The 26,422-nt window shown below is 31.3% G+C and overlaps 2 protein-coding genes across 6 annotated transcripts in view; both read right to left on the bottom strand.

Annotated features, from left to right (window-relative positions):
- Positions 1 to 340: 340 nt before the first annotated feature.
- Positions 341 to 2,017, bottom strand: LOC145335251 (uncharacterized). The gene has a single exon (XM_080180989.1). The coding sequence runs from the start codon at positions 2,015 to 2,017 to the stop codon at positions 341 to 343; it is 1,677 nt and encodes a 558-aa protein (XP_080037115.1).
- Positions 2,018 to 5,006: 2,989 nt separating this feature from the next.
- The window catches only part of LOC145334889 (uncharacterized), a 40,746-nt gene continuing 19,330 nt past the window's right edge, over positions 5,007 to 26,422 (bottom strand). For 3 of the 5 annotated variants that reach the window (XM_080180506.1, XM_080180504.1, XM_080180505.1), the window contains exons 6-10: positions 23,908 to 24,105; positions 23,317 to 23,403; positions 7,348 to 7,441; positions 6,647 to 6,758; positions 5,007 to 6,141 (exon numbers count right to left, since the gene is read on the bottom strand). In XM_080180506.1, the coding sequence (XP_080036632.1) occupies positions 5,920 to 6,141; positions 6,647 to 6,758; positions 7,348 to 7,441; positions 23,317 to 23,403; positions 23,908 to 24,105 (713 nt within the window). In that variant the 3' untranslated portion in view covers positions 5,007 to 5,919. Of the gene's footprint in view, positions 6,142 to 6,283; positions 6,362 to 6,646; positions 6,759 to 7,347; positions 7,442 to 23,316; positions 23,404 to 23,907; positions 24,106 to 26,422 lie in introns of all 5 variants that reach the window. The other 2 variants (XM_080180508.1, XM_080180507.1) reach the window with 2 other exon arrangements.

Raw genomic sequence — 26,422 nt, 5'->3', positions numbered from 1 at the left:
AACTCAATCAGTTTAGTAGTTCACGAATTATTACGCTACTTTAAGAACCATTAGCATATATATTTTTATTTTATTTTTGTTTTCTCTATTCCCTTATAGTTCTGATTTTTAACAAGGAATTTCAAGCTTTTTCTAAACCAAATTGATTGAATGTAATAACAAATTTAATAATTTATAATTTTTTATTGTATGTATTTTTAAAAAATAACAATATACATATATATTTTATAGTTATAACAATATTAATGGTTTCTTAGTACAATAATGAGGCTGAATGAATTTGTGGATTTTTTTTCAGATCTTTTTCCCGCCATATTGTTTTTCTTTCCAAAATGGCGTCTTAAAATGACTTGGTTGTGCTGAAAAATTTTGGTTCCAACCACTTTCCGTGGGCCCCGTAGGGCACTCTCTGGGGCAGATCTCCAACAATTGGCGCGGCATTCTCCATCTGCTGCGCATCCCAGATCAGAAACTTTGATGAGTGTGTCTCAGGGTAGTAGGGGATGTCAACAATGAAACCATCGTCCTCTGACACAGCATTGGCACGTGCTACAAACAGGGGCTCTCCAAGGTGACACACTTGGCCGCAGTCAACAGAGCCAATCACTTGTTCTGTCTCCAGGTCAAACTTAACTGCCTTGCGACCCATTTCAGAGGAATCAGACCCCTCAGATCTCAAGTAAACATATCTGGGGGAAAGAATGTTGTTGTTTACTGTGGGTCTCTCAACAACTTCATCAAAGATGATTTCTTCAGTGCAGGTTTTGTCGGTTAGGTTGATGGTAAACTTGGTGAGATAGCTGGGCTCTTCAACTGGCAGATGAATGAAGATTTCATCGCTGTAAGAATTAAATTTAGGAGCATACAGGGTCAGGATGTCACCATCCTCCTTAGCAGCAACTGTATGCCAAATATGGCCGGGAGAGGTAGAGTTGATCCAGATCATTTCATCAGCTGAACTAGCATTTCTTGGCAGAACTCCAAAGGCAAGCATCTGACTGTTGTCAAAGTAGTTGACGCCAAGGCCCTTGGCAAGTCTGGCGCTGTCCTTCTTCAGAGATGAATGGGGGACAATGGCAAAGGTCTCAGTTAGGAACATGTCATGGTAGAAGGCAGCGGCTTTGCTAGGCACTGTTATTTGCATATATCTTTCAGGATTACCATACTTGTTGATGGCGCCAAAGTTGACAAAGTTGGGCACATCATAGTTTGCAGCAAAGAAAAACATTTGACCAGTGATGGGATCAATCTTGGGATGGGGAGACATGGTTCCCGATGGTCCAGCAGCTGTTTGGTTGTTAAGAGCTCCATCAAAGTCAATAAAGCCAGTGCCGGACACTTGATCCTTGCTGATCTCAACCTGGAAGGGCATGACAGTCTCTGTGGCAGTGTAGGCCTTGTTGCCATGGGTGATCAAAGAGGTGGATCCTGGTGATCTTTTCTCCATTGGGTTGGGCTTGATTCCCTTCAGAGCATTTCTGATCTTGACAAGAATGATCTTAAGCAAGGCAAATCCACCATGGTTGACATCACCATAGCTGTAGGAGAACATGCCTTCTTCCTCAGGTATTGATTCATTTCTGAAATCAGCCAGCTGGAATCTGCTTTCCTCCTCAACATAGTTATTGCTGTACTCAATGCTGTAATTGCCACCGATGACAATTCTGTGCATCATTGATTCTCCGTTGAAAGGATGGTGGACACTGGTCGGTGGCCAGACCTTGGCGTTGGTTCCCATGCGGACAAACATACCACCCTGGAGCTCTGCTGGAATCCTGGCCGACATGACCACCTGATGGTTGGACAGCTCATGCTCAACGGGCACCCAGTTGCCCTTGGTGTAGCCCACTTGCTGGTTGTACTCCTCAACATTCTCCATCTCGTGTACTTTGATAAAGGCAGCTTCCACCAGCGAGATACACTGTTCCCTCCAGTTAATCCTTGAGGCAAGGACCGTTATGAGGGAAAGTTTGATAACAGTTTGGTAACTTTTACTGTGTGGTGTAAAGATGTTCATATTTGTGTGCGTGTTATTTGAATGATGTGGGTTCAGGATTCTTGTCAGCTTTTATACTTTATTATATTTTCTTATCTCATAGTATATTGTAGCTCATATTATCTTAACGTTGAGCAAACAGATTTCAGAAAAGTGTTTCTTTTTAATTATTTTTAAGGGATAAATTACCTATTCCCATTAAAAACCTTTCGAATAAGACCAATTAATGAAAATATGTTTTGGTTTCTTGTGGTATATTTCAACTGATACCTAGAACATCAACAAAATAAAGGGTTTTTAATTTCCATAGAAATGTTTTGCCTATAAAACAAATTGAAAAATGCAAAAAAGCTAAAGGTCTAAAATTTCTAATTTAATTGGTTTGTAATAGCTTTGTATATATTGTTGTTTATTAACAATACATGTTAAACATTGAAAATTGAAGGGGTGCAATGGGCTGTTATTTTATTACACTAGTCTCCAAAGTTTTATAATTACTTTTTCTTATTCGTTGGCTTAACAACTTTGGGGACTTTAATTGAATTTTGATTGGTTGGTTCAATAATTGTAATGTATGTTAATTTATTGGCCATTGTCTTATCTCTTTAAATCTCTGATATAAATGTCTTCAAGTACTTTAACCTTTAGTACTATACAACACCTAAATTATTGATATCTTATCTATCTGATCAAATATATGCATACTGTCATTACAATGTATAAATATCAGAGAAACAAGTATGACACCATACATAAAAGCGAAGCTATGAAATAGAGACAAACGAACATTTACATTTGTAGGGTGTCAGAACTGAATAAGCAGAATATTAATGCATAAGTCTAAACAAAATTGTTAGTAAATTTGTTGAAAAACTGCATTAATACAGGATAATGTTTTAAGGACATGCTTACATTTTTAGGACTTCGAAAGGCTTCGATTACAATATTGTATTTTGTTGACCTAGGAAGCAGTATTTCAAAATCCTACCAATCGGATAATTATATCACATAAATTTTTTCATCAAAAAAGTTAAAAATCAATATGTTTAAAATGGACGTACGGACATTCTATTAATGGGTTGTTTTACAAAGTTTTGAAAAAAAACACTTCCCCCCCAATTAGGAATCCCTATTAAACTAGGTATGAATATGAATAGAATAAAACCGGTTCTGAGCCATACAGAACATTATGTATTGCATCGTACAGAGGGTGTCCCACGTAAACTGTTTTTTTGAAACACTTATTACTCCCTTAATATTTGGCAGCCTACTACTGACCATTTAATGATATAGTGATGAAAAATCCAAAAAAAAGTTAACAGCAAAAAAAATCTACAGGCTGATTTTAGTGAATATAAGACTAATCCACCAGAAAAATATGCCTTCGTTAACTTTAAAAGCAGCTGGTGGTCAAATGTTGGATTAAAAAGACTTACTCCAGACATTATAAGAACTGGCATTGTAGTCTAATTTAAAAATCTGGTATATTTCAGGTTCTTGCGTGCATTTGAAGCGAGCTCACATGAAAAATTAACAAAGAAGACCAATATTAGACCTATTTTTACATATTGTTCACTTATATTAAACTTCAGAATCTTGAATATAGAGAATTTCTGGTATGCCATGTCAAGCCTGTTTAATTTTTGTGCTTAAAAAGTCTAAGCGACCAGCCGTTTGGACCCTAACTAATCTTAAACTTCACAAAGCAAATATTTTCTTGTGGGTTAGTCTAAATTCAATAAAATGAACCTCTTATGTAATACCTTGTAGATTTGTTCCTGTTTATTTTGTGGATTTTTCATCATTATCCCATAAAATGGTCAGGAGTAGACTGCCAACTACTTTTTATTTTACTAAGATAGCTCAAACATTAAGGGAGTAATAAACGTTTTAAAAAAAACCAGTTTACTAGGGACACCCTGTATTATAAACATATTTCCGCGGATAGTAAAAAATACATAAGATTAATTCCAGTGTTGTTTGCTCCGAGCTATTAATTCTTGAGTTTTATTTGATTACTTGTGGAAAATTGTTTATAATACAATGCGATACATGATTTAGTAGTATGGCTCAGAACCGGATCTAATCCAGCGGATGTTGATAGGTTTTAAAGCCATGCTGGAAAATAAAAAAAACATTTGATAGATTTTTATATTATATTTTGTTAACATTCACGAAACCTATGTATTAATCAAAATAAATATAACTTTGAAATAGCTAACAGTTTTGCCTTTAGTCTCAAGTAACTTAGCTTAGATGATCGAAAGGACCACAAAAATCAACTTAAAGATATTTAAAGACTTATCTGAAAAGCTTAACTTAATAATTTTTTTTATTCTTGAGAATGGAGGGGGGGGGGGACTTTACCTTTTGGAGCTTATACCTGCGTTGTCCTAACCTTACGAGGCTTTTCTTTACCAAATAAAATCTAACCTAACCTACAATAAAGTTAGATGTTTACCGCCTGCCCCTACCCTTATATAAATATAGAAAAAACTTAATTTATAAGGATAGAAACATAAAAATATATAAAAAAGGCAATGATTATTTTTTTTTCTTCAAATAATTTTAATTTGTTTGTTTAATTAGATAAATAATAAAATTCTTTTATATTTAAACTTACAAAAAAGTGATTCTATTAAAAAGTATATTCATACCTAGTTTTTAGGAGATTTTTTTGTTACTTTTAAATTCCATAAATGGGGCGTATTTAGAATTCAAAAATGAGGGGAAGGATTTTTAAGAGTTGTTTTTACTTATATTAATATGTGACCTACTCCCTTATTTACATTTTTTTACAGAAAAAAATGTTACTGGACAATTTAAAGGGGGGTTGGCTCTTTCTAATCCTAATTTTCTTTGTGGATTTAGTTACACTAACTATGTAATGTAAATTTATTATAATAGGGGAGGGGGTAACATAAAATATATTTTTTTTTTTTTGGGGGGGGGGGGGGTAATTCTTTTTAATAAAATTATGCAAAAATGATAAAATATAAATTACAAAATATTTTGGGTTTAAATTTATTCAACAATTAACGAAATTTAAAACATGAATTATGAAATATACAATAATTGAAAAAAATTAAATGAGAATTATCTAAATTGTCTAAAACCTAGTCTAAAATAGTTAAAGCTTCTAATGCTTTTTTATATAAAAAATCCTTAAATAAAAAAAAGTAAAATTGCATAACTCTGCTATAAAAAGAACAAAAAAATATCAACAAATTTTTTATGAGAACAAGTTAAATAAAAAACATTAAAATTCATAAATCTGTTGAAAAAAGAAAAAAATTTAACTTTTAGATGTCTAGGTAAGATAAACGCAAATTCAAAGAAATTTGTTACATAAAGTACTAACTAGTATCAATGACAATGAAATATTAAATTGGATACAAAGCTATGGCTTAATATAAAATGGATACATAAGGTTTATACACACAAGTCTTAACAGTGGAAGAATTTTTATTTATAAATATGATGACAATTCAGGGGTTAGTTCATAATTATATTCACAAAATGCTTAGGTATTTTTTTACATAAATAGTCACTTGATAATAATTTTTCAGTTTTTATGCCAGTTTTGTTTAGTAATTTCACTTATTTTATGGCAACTAACGACATTAAATAATTTTTTTTAACAGTTTTTAATATGGCTGTCCAGATAAAATCAAAATGTCGGTCTAAAAACTAAAAATGGCTGCCCTTATCAATTTAAATGGCAGCAGTACAAAATCAAAATGGCTGCCATTCAGTCAGCTGAAACACTGCTTAGCTTCTATTTCCAATATGGCTGCTGATTTAAATTTGTTTTTATTTATCACTCTTTTTGGCGCCAATTCACATTTAATGCAAATAAGTAATTTAATCAGCCATTTTGAAAATTCACTGCTCTTTCAATTTGGCGCGAAAATTGTCATTTTTCAATATGGCCGCCAGACAAAACCATCAGCGCGGTTGGGATAACCCCTGATGGGGCCACCACTCTGTGACAGCATATCTGTAGTGTAGTGACCTATGTCTGACCGCTTGATATCGAGCTGGGACTCATCCCCCTCTCCGCCCTCCCCACCGCCCCCCTGGCCGCCATTACTATCCTGAAACTCGTCGGCGCTCAACTCACGCTGTTGCCCATAGCTGCGCACCTGAAAAAAAACAGATTTAAATTATTTTGGAACATTTTCTAGCGTTTTATTTTAGTTCTAATTATTAAGAAATATACAGTTACAAAGAGAAAATTTAAGGAAAAAGAGATAGGAAAAGAGGCAATTAGATAAATTTTCTGACCTGACCTTTATAAACGCGCGTACGCCAGTGCCAGTGGGTCAAATTTATTTAATAGCCAATTTCCCTGTCTCTTACTCCCTGCAAATAACACATAAAATTTCAGATGGAAAAATATGACAATAAGTAGCTTTATAATAACAAAACATAAATAAAAGTTGTAAGGAAAGTGTGTTAATCAAGAGAAGACACCAAAGCTTTTTTTTTGGGGGGGGGGAGGGTGGAGGGGTGGGGAAATGAAACAAATATGAGTCAAAAATGACAAAAGTATTTTGTGAGAGGGAAGGGGGGGGGGGGGTAATTAACCCTTAAAACTAATCTCATTACAATACGTCCAAATTACTATAAATAACCATATATAATCACCTCTTGGCCTCCGTGTTGCAGATAGGACTGTGAGAGAGACATCTGTTGGTTGTAATAGTTACCATATCCCTGGGAGGTTGTTGTAGGCAGATACTCCTCAGTTCTGTAGTCCCTGCAATCATTCACACATTAGTATTTAGTAGCAGGGATCTAAAGGGATAAGACAATTGCCGATAAATTGATGTATATTCCAAATGATAGTACACAAAATTACAAAATTCTGTAGATTAAAATTAGTGGTTGAAACAGTTGATTAATTAACTTAATGAGCCAACCAATAAAAAATTCACTAGTGTCATCAAAGTTATAAATCAAACGAATAAGACAACGTTATTATAAAACTTTGCGGACTAGTGTAATAAACAGCCCATTGTCCCCTCTCTCTTTCTCTGCATTCTACAATGAAACACTGTGTATCATTTTGGTTCGAACTGTTCTCCTCCCCCCCCCCCTCTTTGTTTTATCATACCTGGATACAAAACTGCTTCATTAAAACTTCACACTCAAAAACCAAAGCACTTAGCCCCTGTGAGGGTTAGAACTTATTGAAAATCCTAACCAATGCTTTGGGCTAACCTTACATACACAACTAAAATTAGTGAAAACTTGCAGAGAGAGAGGGGACAATGGGCTGTTTATTACACTAGTCCCCAAAGTTTTATAATAACATTTTCTTATTCGTTGGCATCAATAATTTATACCTGTATTCGTCTTTTGTTTTCATCATAGGTTTGATATCCATGTCACCGATGTCCGGAGGTTGATACTCGGGTGTAGTGTCTCCCTCCTCGCCACCTAAAAATAAACATTTATTAAAAATGGGTGAAAGGAGGGGGGTGGGTCAGGTTTCTCTCTCTGCAATCTAAAAATTAAGATTTTTAAAAATACCCAATGGGGGGGGGGGGGGGGTTGGAGGATTATACTTGGGGATGACACCCCTTAACTCCCTTAAAGAAAATTTCTTGGAAATTAAGCAATTAAAATCAACATTTATGCATAGTATGTATGTCCATCTGAGGCTTAAGATCTCGCCAACTACAAACTTCAATTGTTGTATATAAAGCTTCAGAGATTATATTATGAATAGAAATAGCGCGGCTTGATAAGATGCGCGTATTTTAGCACACAACGATTGCTGTGTATTTTTTTCAGGGAGGAAGGGTACATTGGACTGCAAATTACACATATACCCAAATTATTACAACAAATTATTTTTTCAATGAAAACTTTTATTGGATTTTAATTGATTCCTTCCAAGATAATATTGTTCAAACTTTTAAATCGTTGTCTTATTAATTAGGAACCCTAGCATTTTTAAGACTTGGATTAATCCCAATAAGGTACAGAATTAAAAATCATAAAAAAATTCTTGAAAAAACTTTTTTGTTAACGTAATCCTCCTTGTGTTAAGAAATATTATTATAGAATTATTTTAGAGTGATCAAGAACAAAAACAAATATTTTTCTGATTAAAATTATTAGTTTCTAGATTGAATGATTTAAATGATATCGTATACTGTACTTTAATTTCAAGCTAGAGGTTTTAAATATTAATTGGTAATTGTTCTTAAAGATTTTTTCCTCTAAATTGTAAATCGGAGAAAAGGTACTCTTTGACTAAAAAGCAGTATTTTTATTAAGTAGCTGAACATATTAGATAAAGCAGTTTCAAAAAATTCATAAATTCATTAAAACAGACACATATCTTTCTATTTTAAATGACATTATTTTAAAATAAATTTTAAGTTAAAAAGATACAACATTATGAGGAAAATAGGTTTACATAATGTTTACTTAACTGCCTATTCATGCATGTTGTCATCCTTGTTTATATTTAATTAATTTAAGATAAGAAAAGAACAAATATTGAAAATTTTCTTTAGGTTAATTGTTACTATCGAAATAATTAAGAATTTAATTTGATTTTATAAATAAATAGCTTCCAATTGAAATGAATAAATCAAGAAACCCTTGTTTAATATTTTTTTTGATAAAAAAGATAATTGAAAAGTTTTAAAGGTTTTACTTCTTCAAAAATTTTGAAAGAAGGCCTTTTTTGAACTCTGCAATTTGCAAAGCATTTTACATGCTAAGACTCAATATTATGACCCTAAAAATGCAAAGATCTAAAGGGGTAAGACAATGGCCAATGAATTTATGTACATCCCAAATAATGATACACTAAATTATCCCTTCTGTAGATTAAAATTGGTAGGTGAAACGTTTGTTTGAATCATCAACTTAATATGCCAACCAATCAAAATTCTAGTCCCTAAAGTTAATAAGCCAACGAATAGGAAAACGTTATTATAAAACTTTGGGGACTAGTGTAATAAACAGCCCCTTGTCCCCTCACTCTCTGCTAAAAATGATACGAAATATAAAACGTTACCATAAGACCCTATACTAGTGCGAGACATGTATATTGAGACATGTCTCTTATCAATAGCAACTAATTCAGACAAGTCTAATATTTATGAAAATTTTTAGCAATAATAAGTCTTATAGTCATAAAATAATGTATTTTACTTTATGTAAATGCCTTTTTTGACAAGAGGAATAAAATCATCATCAAAAATAAGATAATAGTAGAACAAGACATACAAAGATTTAAGTACATTAACACTACAAACTAATGTAGACTTGTCTAATATTTATTCAATTTTTTGCAATAATAAGTTTTATAGTCATAAAATAATGTATTTTACTTTATGTAAATGGCTTTTTTGACCAAGAGGAATAAAAAACGTCATCAAAAATAAGATAATAGTAGAACAAGACATATAAAGATTTAAGTACATTAACACTACAAACTAATGTAGACTTGTCTAATATTTATTCAATTTTTTGCAATAATAAGTTTTATAGTCATAAAATAATGTATTTTACTTTATGTAAATGGCTTTTTTGACCATGAGGAATAAAAAACATCATCAAAAATAAGATAATAGTAGGACACGACATATAAAGATTTAAGTACATTAACACTACAAACTAATTTAGACTTGTCTAATATTTATTCAATTTTTAGCAGTAATAAGTTTTATAGTCATCAAATTTTGGATTTTAATTTGAATTGATTTTTTGATTTTAAACTATTTCTAAAACAATGAGAAGAACATGACAAACAAAAAAGTAAAACATTACTGTTTAAATTGGGGAAGGAAAGTAAATTGGACTGTAATCTACACTAGTACCCATAGTTTTGATTAGGTTATCTTAATTGTTGCTTTGAGAACTGTTATTGAATTTTGACATGGTTTTGAACAAAATTTTCAACCTAGAGAATCTTCTTCATGATAATTGGGGACGTATATCAATTTACGTTCATTGTCTAATCCTTTGCAATCCCTTGCTAACACAGACTTATAAAACCTCACTAAACTTCTGACAGTGAATTATTTTGCCTACAACATTTTCGCCAGTCAAAAATGTATGCTGTTTGTTTCTCTCTTAATTAAAATTTACAATAATATGCCTTAAATGATGTTTTGAAATAAAATGTACTAAGGCTAAAAATTATTTCTCATAGCCCCTTTCTTATTTTTGAAGAAATGCTTTTGTATTAATGTATCATAATTTTTAAAAATAAAATAAATTAAATAGTAACATTAACTAGAATTCATCAAAAACAAACAAAAGCTTAAGTTTTATAAAAAAAATAAGCAAATATTTATTTTTCGTCATTGCTAATTAACCTTTCCTTATCTTTAAAGTTGTTTTAATTAACCCATTAGTGCCGAGCGCCACTTTTATGGGCCGATCGAGCTGTAAGTTTCAGGGAAGCTTTATAATGGTCAAAACGGAATTCGTATTTTTTTGTTTTGCTCTAGTGGCGTGCACAGGAAAGTTGCAAAAAAACCCGGTTCGGCTTGGCCATAAATACCAACCAGGCATTAACACCCGTTTTTGGTGCTTTCCCCCAGTTTTAAAACCCGGTTGACCTGTATAAACCCGGTTATTTTGACCAAAAATCGAAAAATGTAATTTTTGAACGCCAAAAGTGAGATGAACACTTTTTAGAACTTTGATACGATCCGTAATTGAAAACTACACAACCTCATGTAATCTAAAGAGCTACAAGTATAATACGAAGCGATTTATTTCAAATTTCGTGTTTAGCCGGCGATTTCGGGTAAAAAAACCCTGTTTTGTTGTTGTTGTCAAAAAAAATCTATTAGTGAAACCGGGTAATAAAAATTTCAGACTCAAAATGGAAATGCCGAACCGGGCCTATATAGGGCATAAAAAAACGATAAAAAAATCATATAAAAAATAATAATTTAAATAAAACGAATTCACAAATAGATGTACTTGTCAATAAACTTTAGATTTAACGAAAAAAATCAGCGACTTTACTATAAAAACAAAAAAGTTAGATGGGGTATTTTGAATTTTCATGATTTTCAAACTTTGTTGATCTATACCGGCAAACGGAAGTAATCAAAACTACCTGCTCCAGGGGGAAATGAAAGCCAGGGTAGTAGAGGGGGGATTCATACTGAGAATGATGCAATTATGAAGCTGAAAACCGTTTTTTTTTACATTTTCTGGCACCGGGTTTTAAAACCCGGTTCGGCACTAATGGGTTAAGTAAACTTTTTAAAGTTTGGAGGGTCATTTTATTTGTTTCTTATATAAAATTTTATAGAGATTTAGGAATAGGTTGGTAGTGTAAAAATGTCATTAATTCCACTTATGCTTTAATAATAATGATGTTTCAAGTATGGCTTTGAAAATGATTGATATCCGCTGAATTAGAAAAATTGTGCATAGAATCGTATTACTGACAATTTTCCACGAATATCAAAATAAAAATATAAAAACTAGTACCAGTTTTATAATTTTTCGTTTTAATATTCGCGGAAAGCTGTCTATAATACGTTGCAATAAATAACTATTATGTTTTGAAATAGTCCACAGGAGACACTTCAAATATTTTTAAAAAAATTTTTCCTTTATTCCTCCCTTAAATAAACAATATTAATTTCTTTCTATAAAGAAAAATTAATTTTTGTGTTTCCATCAAAAATAAACCTTTGTAAATCCCAAAAGTTTGAATATTCAAATTTTAACAGAATAATAATTTTAAAGTTATAACATGAACTTATAAATTGTGGATTTTTGCTTATATTTACGGCGATTTTTCGTTCTTTTTTGGAACATTTATAACAAAAACGTTTTTTTATTATATCTAATGACTTAATATACTTTTGCCTTGAACAACGGCTTTTTGAACCAATAGACAAGATTTATTGATGCTTTTAGCCAAAAAATTGTTGGCTTGAAAGAAAGACATACAATCTTTTTTGGAGACCCTTCTTTTAAAGGTCCTTGGGCCCATACAAAGAATTAAGGAAGGGAGGGGACAATGGTCAGTTCATTACAAAAGTCTTTTTTTTGATAACGCTTCCTTATTCGTTGGCCTAACAAAATTGGGGACTTGTATGAATTTTGATCCATTAGTTGAATGTCCAAACGTTTCAGCTAATTATAGTAAACTATAGAAGATGGAATTTTGTTTATCATCATTGGGGATAAACATCAATTTATCAGCCATTGTCTCATCCCGTTAGATTCCAGGAATGAATTAACAATTGTTTTAATTGACTTGTCTTTTTTGTTTCGTTTTTAGAATATTTCTGCCTTATTCCACTAATTTATCATATAAATAAACAGACATAAAGACATCACATTACTATGTAACAAATGTAATTATAAAGAGTGTGTTGTTTAACTTACGTTTTTCACATAATTTAATTATTAAAATCTCAACAACTTTTTTTAACGTGAGAAGATTTTAATTTTTATAATTGTCAATTCATAATTTCTGATTTCTACATATTATCAAAACTATTTAAATTAATCTCTGCCCCTTTACCCAGGGTTCTAAAGGAATAAGACAATGGCCGATAAATGGATGTTCATCTCCTATGATGATACACAATATACCCCTTCAGTAGATTTAAACTAGTTGTTTTAAAGTTTAAAACTTCAACTTAATGGTCTAACTAATTAAAATCAAGTCTCCAAAGCTGTTAAGCCAAGTAATAAGAAAACGTCATTATAAAAGTTTGGGGACTAAAGTAGTAAACAGCCCATTGTACCCTATCTCTCTGGTTTTATGGCCAATCTAAATTAAGAACCAAGAAGCAAGAAGCCCAATTCTGTATCATAAGTATATTAATATTAATTTAAAAATCTTGCATGAACATAAATATACTACTCCATGTTCCGCTATTTTGCCTTTTCAAATTAATTTTTTTTGTGTTCTTATCATTTTTATAATTAATTTTCTAATAATATGCCCTCATATTTTCCGCTAGTCAAGTAATAATTATTGAGCTAAAATAGATTAATGCTTTCCGTTATTATGATTTAGAAATATATTTTTAGAAATTTGTCTGTCTGTCTGTCCGTTTGTCCTTCCATCAGTTCTCATTGCAACAGATCTATAGTATATATGTATATACAGACAACTACCTCCCTTCATTTTTCAAAGACCTCTTTCGTCTGCTTCTAAATTATTTTTTGCTACTTGGCTGTGTTCATATAAGCGACACCATTGGTTGATTTTCAAAAACCCAATAGGAAGGTTGCACGATGGGGAGATACAACTTTATTTAACCCTTTCTCCCTCTAGTGTTTTACTCTAAACTCATTGCTAATGTGTTTTTTTCGGCTACTATTTAATTTTGTTAAGATAACCCAATCCAAAGATTATCAATACAACTGACATGGTCTGTCTTTCATGCTTATTTATCTAAACTTTTGCTCTATAACTTACTTTGTCAGTGTGTTCATCAATGATATTTTTGTGCTTCACTACATTTGGATGTTGTCATCCTTGTTCTTTTTATATAATTGAATGACAAATTTATATTAAAATTTATAGTTTGCATGTGTTTAGGTCATTCTATCGTTCATGACGAGTACATTTTTAACAGCAGAAAAATTTGTTAGACAGCCAAAACCTTAAATTTGACCTCCCCACTCAAAAACTGCTACGGGGGGGGGGGACATTGGGCTAAATATTACAGTAGTCTTTTAATAACGTTTTCTTATTCGTTGCCTTAACAACTTTGGGGACTTTTATTGAATTTTTCATTGGTTGGTTCATTTAGTTGAGTGTTCAAACGTCTAAACCACTAATTTTAATCTACAGAAGGGTTAATTTTGTGTATCATCATCGGGGATGTACAGTACATCAATTTATCGACCATTGTCTTATCCCTTTAGCTCCATTTAAAAATACCCAATTTCAGGCTTCATCCACAATCCTTTCTTCCTTGCAATATACAAGCTAACAAAAAAAGTTTATAGATTGAAATTGATTAAAGTTTATAAAAATGTACATAGATATTTTAAACATCTTCAATATTAACTGCTCTAATACACCTTTTCTATATCTTTTTAGTAGCGAAGCTACTCTATAACTTGCAATGTCCGTCTGTCTGTATGTCCGTATGTCCGTATGTCTTAGTTTGGGGGAAACGTGATTTTCTCGGCTCCTATAAAAGATAAAAGGCTGAAATTTTTTGACAACATTCCCATTATTAAGGAGCACAATTAACTATAAAACATCAATGGCGGTTGGACCGCTTTTTAGCTGGTTTTAGGCTATTTTTGTATTTTTCACATTTTTGTCCATATCTTTGGTGTTTATAGTCCGATTTCCAAAATTTTTTCCAGTTATAGTATCAAAATTAAGTTTCCTGTCTTTTCAATAAAACAATTATGACGGTCAGAATGCCTTTCAGCAGGTTTTAGGCTATTTTTGTATTTTTCACATTTTTCTCCATACCTTTGGTGTTTATGGTCCGATTTCCAAAGTTTTTCAGTTATAGATATCAAAATTTAATTTCCTGTCGTTTCAAGAAAACATCAATGGTGGTCAGACTGCCTTTTTGCAGGTTTTTGGCTATTTTCATATTTTTCACTTTTTTTCTCACATCTTTGGTGTTTATGGTCCGATTTTTAAAATTTTTGTAGTTAAAAATATCAAAATTAAATTTCCCATTGTTTTGAGCATCCATTTACTTTGACCGACAGTCTGTTAGTCATAAAATGTTAAAAAGGTTTCGTGATTTTTTCCTAATATACATGCTTTTGACAACTAATCTTTAAATTCTTATACATATTTTTTCTGCTTCGCTACTTATGGATGTTGTCATCCTTGTTTATTTACTTATCGTGACTTTTTACTTATGTCAAACATATTTTTGTGACAATATAATAAAAATTGATTTTAAAAGTTGGTTAAAGTATTTAATTTATACATAGATTGAGAGTTACTAGTGAAGCATTCTTTAGTTCGTCTTGGTTGTCACAGGTTTACCACGTACTCTTATTCGTTGTCTCAAAACTTTGGTGCTTTTGAAATATATAATAAGTTGCTTTCAGTCCATACTTTTGAAATAATAATTTAATCTACAGAAGGGGTAATTTTGTTAATCATAATTCGGGTAAAAATTCATTTATCGTCCATTGTCTTATCACTGATCAAATACCAATATTCAAAACATCTGTATAATATAAATTGAAGGGTTTAACTGCATGATATATCTATCAATCGATTTTTGACGATTTTCTGTAATGACAATTTATTTGAGATCAATATAATAATAGATAAATAGAAAACAAGAATATAATATTTAGCAGTAAAAAGGCTAGAATAATTACTTATCGCATCGAATTTTAGACAGCTTTCCCCATATAGAAATATGAAAAATTATGATATAAATCTCAGTTTTATTTTGTTCTTATTCAAAATTTGTTTGTAATACAAAACTATACATGATTTTTCAGTATGGCTTAGAACCAGCGGATATTACTCGGTTTTTAATTAAGGTTACAGCTAATATAACCTTTAGTGTGTCCTATAGTCTTTGTCATTTATTTAAAACAAGATTTAACTCAAAAACTGTTTTAAATTAGTAAAATTATCAAATTTTTAAAAGAAAAATCGTTAAAACAAATTCTCAAGCAAATATCTTAAAAACAGCAGTCATAACTCTTGAACATAAAAAATAAAATAAAAACTCTTTATTGTGAATTATTGGCTTTGGTAACAGGGATGTAAGGGATAAGCAATGATGCATTACCCATAGAAGGTGTCAGGTTCGAGTCTAGGTCATGCTAGGGACGTTAGAAATTGTACCTACTTCTGCTAAGTCTTTAATGTGATATTGATAGGAAAAGTAGGGGAATCCCTTTGCTTATAACTATATACAACTCATTACCAATCACAGTTAAGACTTCCAGATAAAGGTTCTTCAATTAAAGGGTTTGTTGTCTTTTAGGTGTTAGATTACATAATATATAGGTGTCGCTTTACTAGGGTAAACATTGGGTGAAAAAAAACTGCCAGCAAACGAAGTATTTTTTTTATTTTGAGATGATATATCCCTAAGTTGCCATGGTACTTTTTTTAATGGAATAAGCTTTGTTTTTAAATAGCCAATTAAAGTGGTAGAATTATGAAGGGGAGAGAAAAAAAAAGAAAATTTAGACAGAAAAAAAGCAGGGATTAAAGAATAGACAGTCGAATCAGTAAAAAATTATTAAAACGTACGGTCATTACGACGGACTTTAAATAATATTTTCATGACCCATTTTTTTTTATAACTCTTATACCTAACCATTTTACTTTTAAAAAAGACAGTAATAATTTAAACCTTTACTTAGAACATAATATAGTATAGTGATATGTATTCGTAAAAAATATTTCACCGAATATAAAGAAATATATGAAATTTATGGTGCTTCTTTTAGGTTTTTTATTAGTAAGTGAAGACCCGCAGGTTTAAGAATATCATTTAGCGTTTTAAAAAGGTTTATAGACTCAATTTTTAAAAATGTTTTTTGGGGGGCCGGGGGGGACTTCTCTGTTAAGCAATAGGTCCTAAATGCTATAATTATTATTAGTCTTTGTAATCATTTTCAAATAATATTTAACATTCAGCTTAATTTCTTCTTTAGTTTATATATCCCTGTAGAAGCATAAAAGCACAGATGGTTTTGCTAATATCTTCTTGGTTTCATACCGTGCACAACATATATGGCACTTGTGTTCGCCAGCTATTGGCGGATTTTTTTTTTATAAAAATGATGAATATTTACAATGCAATGTACCGATTTTTTAGTTTGCTAATTTATTCTTGGCGCACAACATATATGGCACTCGTATTCGCCAGTTATTGGCGGATTTTTCATAGATATTTTGGAGATAAACAAAAAATTGGAATACATCCCTAAGATGACAAAAACGTAACCCTTTAGTAACTTAAAGTTATTGGTGGAAAAGTTTGGATACTGATGGTTTGTGTCAACCAATCAAGATTTTTAAAAAGTCCCCAATGTTTTAATGTCATTTGATGAAAGAATGTTTATAAAACTTTGTGTACAATTATTATGGTATATTTTTTAACAATAGTTAATATTAGGTTTTTAATTGATAATCTATTTTTTTTAAATTAGTTTAATTTTCATCATTTCATTTATTTTTGAGATAATAATTCATTAAGTATTACAATGAACTTGGTATCGTCAACACATAATTATGTGAGATCTATAAATTTAGATTGTCTTTATAATAAGGTCATTACTAAATGTTATTTGCACCTCATTATAAGATACGTTTGACTGCAAATATCCTTATATAAAAGTAACAGGAAATCTGCTTGTGTGTAGAAAAAGATCTTGCCAACCGCTGAACTGATATGGTTTTCCTTTACAGTAAAGCTTCTCATAAGACAAGGAAAGGATCTAAACTAATAGAAAAGGACCCTTAAAAATTACCAACCCCCCTCCCCTCCAAGCTACACAAAGTACTGATGGGAAACAGAACAAAAAAAATAGTGTCTTGACCCAAAAAAAACCTATTTTATATCCTATACCTTTCAAAGAAGAACTGACATACAAAGTGTTGGACGTACATACCATGATTATAATGTAGCTGCGCTACTAATACTGTGACTGGCGAATTTGGTGTGCAAATATAGATGTTAGACACCCTTTCTCTCTCTCTCTCTCTCTCGTCTCTCTCTCTCTCTCTCTCTTTCTCTCTCTCTCTCTTTCTTTCTTGTTAAGCAATATTTTAACACATTAGTTTTTCTTTATCTTGGAACATAAAACAAAAGTAATATCAAAGGAGAAAAATGTCCCCCTCCCCTTAAATTTAAATTAGTTAGTTAGTTGTAAAAAATAGTTATAGGTTTGAATCTTAGCCTTACTTATAATATAGATTACACTGCTGCAATATCAGACGTATGAATTTTATCATTATTATAATGGTATAATCACCACACTACACAAAAATGCCAGTTAGAGACGGGACAATGGGCTGTTTATTACACTAGTCCACAAAATTTTATAAAAAAAAACATTTTCATATTTGTGGGCTTAACAACTTTGGTGACTTTTTGTGAATTTTGATCGGTTGGTTCATTAAGTTGAGTGTCCAAACGTTTCAACCACAAATAATAATCAACAGAAGGGGTAATTATGTGTATCATTATTGGGGATATACATCAATTTATCGGTCATTGTCTTATCATTTTAGATCCCTGTAAAAAGGCACCTTAAAAGTCGTGCAATCTTTTAAGGGAATGGGGGGATAATATTTAAAGTCAAATGAAACCAAATGAAAATTGTGTTTAAAAATATAATTTAAGTGCAAACCAATGAAGTAGAACATTATTAGCAATAACTTTTCCATAACTTAAGACAAAAATAAATAAAAATTTAGAGAAAAAAATGTTTTCAACCCAGGGATATTTAGGGATAAGACAAAAAAATTTATGCACATTCCCTTTGAAGATAAACTAAATTAGCCCTTCAGGTAAATAAAATTATTGGTTGAAAAGTTTAGAGACTTTGAACCAATCAATTGAGATTTAAAAAGTTAAAAAAGATCATGCCTTTAAGATTTTGGGTACTCATATAATTTGAATTTTATCAGAATTTCTCTATTTTTGAATTTATTAATATTTATGAAATTACAGTCCGTTTTTACAACGTATATTAAATTACTAAAACCATAAATAAAATATAATAAAAATATGTCTACAGCAGTTTTTGTACTTTAAATATCTATATGTCATTGCACTGTATTTTAGTAGCGAAGCAACTCTATAATTCTATAACTCTAAGTGTCCGTTTGTCGTCAAGGAAACGTGATTTCCTAGCTCCTATTTAAGATAGAAGTCTGAAATTTTCTGTGCAGATTCCTCTGACAATAGAGCATTTATTCTTTAATCTTCTGTTCGTTGTTTTTGAAATCACGCGTCTGTTGTAGCAGCGGCATAACCTATTCTAAATTCTTTTATTGTGCCATTTTTTCTTCAAAAATTTAGAATTAATTCATCAATAATTTTCTATTATTTCTTTTAGCGTTGCATTGTTATCAGGGATCTAAAGGGATAAGACAATGTCAGAAAAATTGATGTACATCCACAATGATGATACACAAAATATCTGTAGATTACAATTAGTTTTTGAAACCTTTGGACACTCAACTAAAGTACCAACCAATCAAAATTTAATAAAAGTCTCCAAGGTTGTTAAGCCAAGGAAAAGAAAACGTTATCATAAGACTTTAGGGACTAGTGTAATAAACAGCCCAATATTCCCTCCCTCCCTGATTGTAATAATAATTGCACAAACTGCAACAAGCTGCCAATTTATAAAAAAAAAATCTATCAATCAAAATTCGACTGCTTCGATCCAGGGATCTTAAGGGATAAGACAATGGTGATATATTGATGTATATCCCCTTAATAATGATAAACTAAATTTTGGTTGAAAAGTTTGAACACTGCTAGTTTAAACTCACAGATTTAATTAGAGTCCCCAAAGTTTTTAAGCCAGCTAATAAGAAAACGTATGTAAAAAATAGTAACAAAATATCAAATAATTGTAAATAATCTAAATACATAAATTTTTTGTTTGCATGTAATTAAATGTTTTAAAAAAGTGTTGATTGTTCATGTCTTTTTCAATTTATACAGTCTTTTAATACATTTTTTGTTTATCTATGTGTTTTTGTGTGTCTTTAATGTATATATCTGTACAGGGTATAGACATTTATTCAGTATTTTTAGACTAAAAAAATTAGATGGACAAATTGTTTAAAAAAATCAGCCTTGTGACGAAATAAAAATGAGGGATTATCCATCTCTTTTTTAGGGGTTTTCTTTCCCACTTCTCCTATCATATCCCTCATTTTCATGACGGCACATGGCTGATTTTTGAGACATTTTGTCCAGCTACAAACAAATATCCTAAAAACGAAGCTTTGCTGCATCTAAGGTCTGTCCGTCCGTCTGTACGTCCGTGAAAGCTCTTATTGTAAGTTTCGGCATCTTCTATTAATTTTAAGCTAGAAAGGGGTAAAGAGGGGCAGAGAAACCCCTACATGACCTAAATTAAAAATGATATTACAGCCTAAAACCATCCCAGAAGTTAGTGAGATCTTAACGGCCGTACAAACAAAAAACATTATAACAAGCTATTATGATATTTATGTTATTTTCATATTAATTTTTTTTTAAAAAGCTTAATTAATTAAAATCATAGAATAAATAAAGCTTCTTATTTTTTTTTGTGTGTGTGAGCTTTTTTTAGTGTGTGTGTGGTTGTGTGTGTGTGTAATTTAAGAAAGTGAATATAAGTTTGAAAATAAAACAAAGAATAATAAGCAAATGCAAATACATTTTTTATCAAAGACAAAACATCAACATAGATTATCTAAAAAAAATATTTCAAAAAATCTTAATGGTAAAATTAGAGTAAAACACTGGAGAGGGAAGGGGTTAAATAATTGTAATTCCCCATCCCAAGGACTTTGTGCCGACTCTCAATTGGTTCTTTGAAAGAGTCGGGAATATTAACACAGCCAAGTAGCAGAAAACAATTTGATAGCAGACAAAAGAGGTTCTTAGAAAAGTATTAATGTATCGAAAACGGCAACAAATTGTAGGTCGATTATTTTCAATTGTCAATATAGCTTCTCATAGGTCCGGGAAAGGTTTATAACTATTTAGGGGTGGGTACAACGACCCTCCCAATAAAAAATGACCGTAGAAAAAATGCCCATATCCCATTTTTTCCTTTTTTTTATAAAACTAAAATTATATAAAAATTGTTAAAATTTCGGAGCCACTGTGATATTTAATCCATGAAAAACCATCATTACTTCGCGATCATAAACTTTTTACCAAACTATAATTTCCTGCCGAAGCAAAAACTTTATGACTTGCGCATGATCGAAAAAGCAGTAAAGCGTAGCAACTCTATAATAGTACCCAGTCCACATGTGTGAAGTCATAAAAATACGTCCTTTATCCATCTCATTTTTTAGGAGTTTCCTTTCCCACTTCTCCTCCCATCCCTTTTAGACGTATTCCTATGACGTCACACATGACACTTTCCGCTGTCCTCTAAATAAATGCCAATTACAATTGTTTATGTCGAATGAATAGCCTAAATAGTAGGTGGCCATTTCTGACATAATATCGCTATATTATTTTTGACAATATTTACTATAGGCATATCAAAACTGTTGACATTTGACAAAATGACATTTTATGTCAAATTAATGGCTTTCGTAAAAAGTAATCATGCCTGGGATAATATCGACATACTATGATATTTTTACAACATAAATACTTAAGATAACATTATTTTTTTAAGAAGTCAGTTTTAAACTCTTTTTTTAACCTAATTTTTAATTAATTATTAAATATTTAAAAATCTTCGCTAGTAATGGACATAATTACTCTTGTGTTTAATAAATATTGAAATTAACAATCAACTAAATCAACATACAATGATTAACTTCTAGAAAAAAAGGTTTTCAAACATTTTAAAAATAATTTACTGGCATTTAAACTTAACTTAACCATTAATATTAATTTTAAATAAGGTATCTTTTTTAATTTTGATTAAAAGAATTTTTTATTTATTATTTGGATTTTAAATATAAAATATATAACCTAAAGGATATACAGAAATAATTTGATTAAATAAATATTAACTATTTTTTTCATGGAGGGAAGAGAAATTGGACTGTAAATTATACTGGTACCCAAAACAGTGTCTAGACTTTCATCTTTTGTGTTGTACATAATTTATCGTCCATTGGCATATCATTTACTTCTTCCAGGGGCGTCCAAGCTTTTTTTTTTGGGGGGGGGGGGTAAATTTTTTTTAAGGGGGGGGGGGGGTAAAATGGAAGTGCACCGCAAATTTTTTTTACCCCCCCTCCACAAAATTTTTACCCCGGGGGTAAAATTTGCTTGGAGGGGGGTAATTACCCCCTCTGAAATCTGTTGGCAGGGGTAATTAAAATTTGATTAAATATATATAGTATTAAAAATGCGCACGAAGCGCGCAAAATTTTTTTTTTGTTAGGGATTTTTTATTTTGGGGGAGTATTTATCCCCCCCCCTCTCTTGGAGTCTTTGCTTCTTCTTAAGATTTTTAAAGATAAGAAGGTACTCACAAAAAGTGAGAATTATTGCAAAAACTAGTGCAGATAAACAGGAATCTAAAGGGATAACACAATAACCGATAAATTGATGTTCATCCCCAATGATTATACACAAATTACCCCTTCGGTATATTATTATTAGTGGTTGAAACGTTTGAACAACATCTTAATGAACCAAACAATCAAAATTCAACATTAGTCCCCAAAGTTATTAAGCCAACGAATAAAAAACGTTATTATAACACTTTGGGGACTAGTGTAATAAAAAGCCAAAAGTTCAATGGCGAATTAGCCATAAAGAGCTGTAAAAATTATATTTAAACTGCGGTTACTCTTTCTAATTGCTATAATTATCTTCTACTAAGCAAAAAAATTAAGTTAGTCTTATAATGAGGCTTGGTGTAATTTCTAGTTTTAAATTTAGTCAGCTGAAAAAAAACAATATCTCAAAAAGTTAGTATGGATTCAAAACCGATTATTATCCGTTGGATTAGAACCAATTCTAATACATACTGAAATATTATGTATTATAGTTTATTTTCCATGAATAATAAAGTAAAAAAGGTTTGCTTAGGACTTCAGCACCTTAGGGCTAACTAAAATTGAATCAATTCTATAATTTTTCATTTAAAGCTGTCTATAAGACGATGCGATAAATCACTATTACTGGATTTAAAATTAAGTGATCATCGCTGACATATAATCAAAGAATTATTCTATGCATATAATCTAACTAGTGTCTAATGACATATATTACATTAGAATTAAATATATTTTTTTGAAATTGAAAAAATTAAAAAAGAAATTTGAATTGAATTGAAGGGATAATTTTGTTTATTGTTATTGAGGATGTATATTAAGTTATCGTCTATTGTCTAATCCCTTAAAATCCTTGGACCTATTATTTTGACCAAACAAGTAGTGTCCAAACTTTTTAACCAACAATTACAAACTACAGAGTGGTTAATTTTGTTTATCATCATGGGGGATGTGCACCAATTTAACGTCTATTCTCTTTTCCCTTAAGATCTCTGTTAAACTAAAACACATGACTGACCTGTAGGAGAGGCAGTATTGCTGGATATAATACTATTTCCTATAGGAGTGGTATTATTACCTGTAGGAGAGGCAGTATTGCTGGATAGGATACTGTTTCCTATAGGAGAGGTATTATTACCTGTAGGAGAGGCAGTATTGCTGGATAGGATACTGTTTCCAGGCAGGTTCAACGGATCCAACACGGGACTGGTATACGCGGACAAACCTAAAAAAAATGATTTTTAAAAATATTTTTCCCTACTGGATCCAAACCGGTTCTAAACCATGTTTTTTAATGTTTGTTGAGTCTATAAGGAAGATTGTCTGTCTGTCTGTCTGTATTTTTGTCATATAGTCTAGACTGATCGTTTTAGATTATTATAGTTTAAGGCAGGTTTTAGGCTAAAAACACGAAGCCCCAAAGATTTGGTATGTAGATATATCAGTTTGTCTCTTTAGATATAATAAAAAGTAGAATAACAACTTAGGATAGTTTCATACTGGCCTATTCATTTCAAAGGATATTCAGTACGGACGAATAAAGTCAAAGTTTAGCCACGCTACTTAAAAATTCAGAAACGCTGGAAAGTGTCATGTGTGACGTCATAAAAATATTTATCTTTTTTTAAGGGGGTTCCTTTCCCACTTCTTCTCTCCATCCCTCCTCCCTTTTAGACGTATTCTTATGACGTCACACTTGACACTTTTCAGCACTTTTAAAAATTCCTACCTGCGGTCTGATAAGGACTGACACCTACACCGGCAGCAGCCGCGCCCGCCGCCGCCCCGTAGCCCAGATAGCTGCTGTAGTTGTTGTAGCCCCAATTATAGCCGGCGGCAGCTGCACCCATAGCCGCAACTCCGACCGCGGCCGCGCTGCGGCTGCTGTGGTATGTGAGCCGCGTGTCGAAAAAGTGCTGCTGCTGACCTGGAACAACAGAAAGGGATTTCAATTAGATTGTCTGTTGATAAAACAATTGTTGCGTTGGATATAAGAAACCAAAGACTGATCTAAATCATATTATGTTTGTTTTTTCGTTCAGAGATTTATAACAAATTAATCTAGATTTATAAAAATTGCTAAATGTCTGTCCAACATTCTGTATGTAAATAGTTCGAATTTTAAAGCTAGCTTACAATAATTTTTTAAAAAATGATAAAACTTCTTTGTATGTCCTTTTCTTTTATCAATTTGGTAAAAATAATTTTTACTATTCCCCCTTATAACGTAATAATGTACTTTTTTTCTAGAAAAATATAAAAAAATCCATAACTTTTTGTATATTTGTTTTTGACAAGAAAATTATTAAGAAAAAATTAGCAATCAAAAAACAATTATAAAAAGTATTATCATACCTATATTTAAAATTTTTTTTTTATCCTTATATAAAGTAAGAGGATGTCTATCTATCTGTCATTGTGTACCGAACCGCTGAACCGATATGGTTCTCCTTTTCATTCTAGCTTCTAATTCTAGCTAATAATGAAAGTGGTAAGTCGGACAACCCCCCTCCTGCCCTATCTCAGGTTCCCCTGTTCTCCAGCCACTATCCTATTATATAAAGACTAAAGTTTTTTTTTGTCTGAAGTTTAGGATTTCAATAACTTCTGAACTGTTGAGTTCTCCTTTTAGGGAAGGTTCACATAATCAAGGGATCTTTTTAGGCTATTTAATTTTAGATTGAATCTTTGGGATGGAATTAGGCTATTATTATGTCCCCTTTCTACCTCTTTGAATACAAAGCCACCTAGATTCTAGGGGCACAGCCGCTTGTTATAAAATAATGTTCTAAACCAGTATCATAGAGAACCTATGATATTTAAAAACCCTAAATGTTTTTTTTCTTAATTTCAAGTAAAAATGTAAAACAAGGACAATTATGGTTATAATGACAAAAATAATGAAAGGATAAGACAATGGACGATGAATTAAAATACGTTTTTTTTGTTACAGGACTGACAGACAGATTGACCAAGTAAGTTTTATAATAAATGCTCATTTGCACAACTATCTATCTATAATCTATAATAGCAGAATTACCACAATCCAATATTACAGACGGACGGACATTTGAATTTTACAATAGCTTCACTACTAAAGAATGTAAGCATATGGCTAATAGAATAATAAAAAAGTTTTAAGCCAACATTTCTTTAGCATATTAATAACCACAATATTTTAAAGAAAAGTTGTAGTCTTAGATATTTAAAGGGATAGTCCTAAAGTATTTTTTTCCTTCAAAATTAATTTTATTTCACTAAAATTTAAGAACAGTATTTTTTCATGTATTACGTTATAAATTAGCTTAAAACAATCCTGAGACCAAGGTGAAGCTTCCATAAAATGGAGAGCTTAGTTTAGTTAAGATCGTTAGGGACCAAAAACTTACTTTTACTTTATGGGATTGTAATTGATATAAAAATTTAATTAATTTATGGGAATCTAAAAATAGGATATAAGCAGGGCTCGGCAGTTGTGTAAATGCAACAAGCTGGCGCACATTAACCGAGCCATGGGGGAAAAAGATGTCATATTGCTTCGAAAGAAACACTTACAGAAAATGGTAGAAACATGAGACAGTCGTACATACGGTCAAACAGACATTCCCACAAGGTTTGTAGAGTAGCTTTTCTACAAGATAACTTCTAAAGACTAAAAGGATAAGGAGTCTAAGTGGACAAGACAATGGCCGAAAATTGATGTACATCCCCAAAGATGTCACATAGAATTACCCCTTCTGTAGATTAAAATTACTGGTTGAAACGTTTTAACATTCAACTTAATAAACCAACCAAACAAAATTCAGCAAAAAGCCCCAAAGTTTTTAATCCAACGAATAGGAAAATGTTATTGTAAGACTTTGGGACTAGTGTAATAAACCGCCCATTGTCCCCTATCTCTCTCTGGTGTAAAATGATATTTTCTTGGATGATAACTAAAAAGGCAACGACTCAATAATTGACTATTAAAAATAGGAAAGGGGAAGAAATAAATAATAAAATATAGAGTAAAACAAAAATAGAATAAATGGATATTTAAAATTATATTAATGTAATAATTTTTTCCCCCAGTTTTAATAGTGAAGTTCCTGTATAACTAAATTAGATTTTTAGGAAACATTAAAAGATAAGAGTTTGCTTTTTCTTGTGTAGAATCCCCAAACGATGGTGGATTTTATTGTAAAAAAATATGTATTACATCATAAAGGCGGGATTCGCCTTCGGTTTTATGTGATCATCTAAAG

Source organism: Acartia tonsa, chromosome 13 (assembly GCF_053477335.1).
Source record: "Acartia tonsa isolate MP-2025a chromosome 13, ASM5347733v1, whole genome shotgun sequence".
Taxonomy (NCBI): domain Eukaryota; kingdom Metazoa; phylum Arthropoda; class Copepoda; order Calanoida; family Acartiidae; genus Acartia; species Acartia tonsa.
Note: the sequence above shows the minus strand (reverse complement) of the source record. Positions and strands in the feature narration are given on the sequence as shown.

What these genes read in the sequence shown, in the direction of transcription:
- LOC145335251 (XM_080180989.1), bottom strand. Translation starts at nt 2,017, where the DNA reads ATGAACATCTTTACACCACACAGTAAAAGTTACCAAACTGTTATCAAA.